The sequence below is a fragment of the Zingiber officinale genome, chromosome 11B (genome assembly GCF_018446385.1).
Source record: "Zingiber officinale cultivar Zhangliang chromosome 11B, Zo_v1.1, whole genome shotgun sequence".
NCBI classification, from domain to species: domain Eukaryota; kingdom Viridiplantae; phylum Streptophyta; class Magnoliopsida; order Zingiberales; family Zingiberaceae; genus Zingiber; species Zingiber officinale.
Genome location: NC_056007.1, coordinates 39,436,929 through 39,438,980, shown reverse-complemented (window position 1 = coordinate 39,438,980; position 2,052 = coordinate 39,436,929). Strand labels below are relative to the sequence as shown.

General features: G+C 43.1%; 1 protein-coding gene across 1 annotated transcript; it reads left to right on the top strand.

The window, feature by feature from the left end:
• Positions 1 to 865: 865 nt before the first annotated feature.
• On the top strand, positions 866 to 2,052 carry LOC122033890. Its single transcript, XM_042593042.1, has 4 exons — positions 866 to 1,349; positions 1,440 to 1,655; positions 1,731 to 1,923; positions 2,013 to 2,052. The coding sequence occupies exons 1-4, from the start codon at positions 866 to 868 to the stop codon at positions 2,050 to 2,052; spliced, it is 933 nt and encodes a 310-aa protein (XP_042448976.1).

The window sequence follows — 2,052 nt, the reverse complement described above, 5'->3', positions numbered from 1 at the left end:
GCTGCTATTTTTACTACTTTATGGATGTCCTCTTGTTCATATCGAATTGTGATTGTTGGGCTGTAGACTCATGATGTCTGCATTACAAGTGGGGATGGTTCTCAGGATATGACGGAAGACCCTCGGATGGAGTAGACGAGGAGGCGAGATGGGCGCATGGTACTGTCCGCTTGGCTAGAAGTGCAGTGCATATTGGTTTCATCACGAGAGTTTTTTCCTTTATTATTAGTAAGAGGGATATTTGGGAATTATTGTTCATATTCATTACACTCTGATCGATGCAATCACTTTCATTGGCTAAGACAGTTCTTCTTGATGGACTTGTACTACGGTTATATTCACAGTATATGACGAGAGGATAGTTTTTAAAAAAAAAACTTGAGGGATAAGCTTAGGATGTTTCATTTGGTTTTAGTGCACACTCCTAAGGGACAGTATGCGTAAGTCATCTCGTCAGGAACTCGACTACTTCAACCAATAAGTTTGTAAGATTTATGTTTTTATAGTTCTTCATTTAATATGATAACTTAGTCATACTATGATTGATATACTGATGTGTATTTATAAGACACAAATGAGATTATATTGAAAATATATAGGTTATGGCGGGTCGAAGGAATAATGGTGAGATGGGTGGTCAGAACAACTAGTTCCTAGAGGGGCTTAATGCATTCTTATAGGAGCAGAACCTATTCATGGGGAGCAGATTCAACAAATATTGTAGGCTAGGGAATAGGAGAGCACACCTAGATGTCCTACACCTAGTGTGCACCTGGTCTACAAGCAATTTCGGGAGCTTGGACCGACGGAGTTTAAAGGCACCACAGATCTTATCATTACAGAAGGATGGATCCAATCTTTGGAAATGATATACGACTTCATGCAGCTTACAGATGCGGACAAGGTCATGTGCACGATATTCATGTTGCGAGATGATGCACGAGCATGGTGGGAAGGTGCACGGTTGATAGTGGATTTGACTACATTGACTTGGGCTGATTACAAGGAGATATTCTACGGGAAATACTTCACCGCTGACAATAGAACCCGACTGGCAAGGGAGTTCTTGGAGCTTCGCCAGGGAGATTTGATAGTGGCTGAGTACGTCAGGAGGTTCGAGAGGGGATGCTACTTTGTACCCATGATTGCCAGCCAACTAGTCGAGGAGCTGAAGCACTTTATAGAGGGATTGAGAGCTACCATTCACCATGACGTTAGACTAAGTCGGGCCACTACCTTCAGGGAGGTAGTTGATCAAGCACTGATGCCTGAAAGGGACAGGAATGACATGATCAAGGAAGCCCAGAACAATAGATGGAGTTATCAAGGAAGGGATCAACAGGAGTCTGGCAAGAAGAAGTCATTACCTAGCTAATATCAGGGCAAGCAATTGCCTAAACAAACACAGCCACATCATCAATTTCAGAAATCACAACCAGTTGAGGGTACTGCTACCAAGGTCGAGAACAAAGTTCGGTGCCTCAAGTGCGAGAAGATTCATGCTAGACAGTGTCTAACGGGTTTCGATGGTTGCTATATGTGCAAGAAGACAGGGCATTTTGGTAGGGACCGCCCTCAGCTCAAGGAGCCAACCAAAGGAAGGGTATTTGCCATGACTCAAGAGCAGGTGGATCTAGATGCGACCTTCATCATGGGTATGATCCTGGTTGCTAATATACCGTCTCACGCATTAATAGATTCTGGTGCCACACATTCATTTATATCTACAGCTTACATTACAAAATTGGGCATTACGCCTGAACGAATGATTAAGGGATATAGTGTTTCTTTGTCGTCTGGGGAGGAACTACACAGTAACAGGGTGGTAAGGAATTGTCAGATGATGATGCAAAACCGTATCGTGGGTACAAAACTTATCGTGCTGGATATGGTGGAATTTGATGTAATCCTCGGAATGGATTGGTTGACTCAGCACGAGGCAGTCATCGATTGCAAACAACGGACCGTTAAGTTGAAGTTACCTAACGAGGAATTCTTCATTTTTCATGCAGTCCCAAGATCGACCTTCCCTCACATGATTTCGATGTGTAA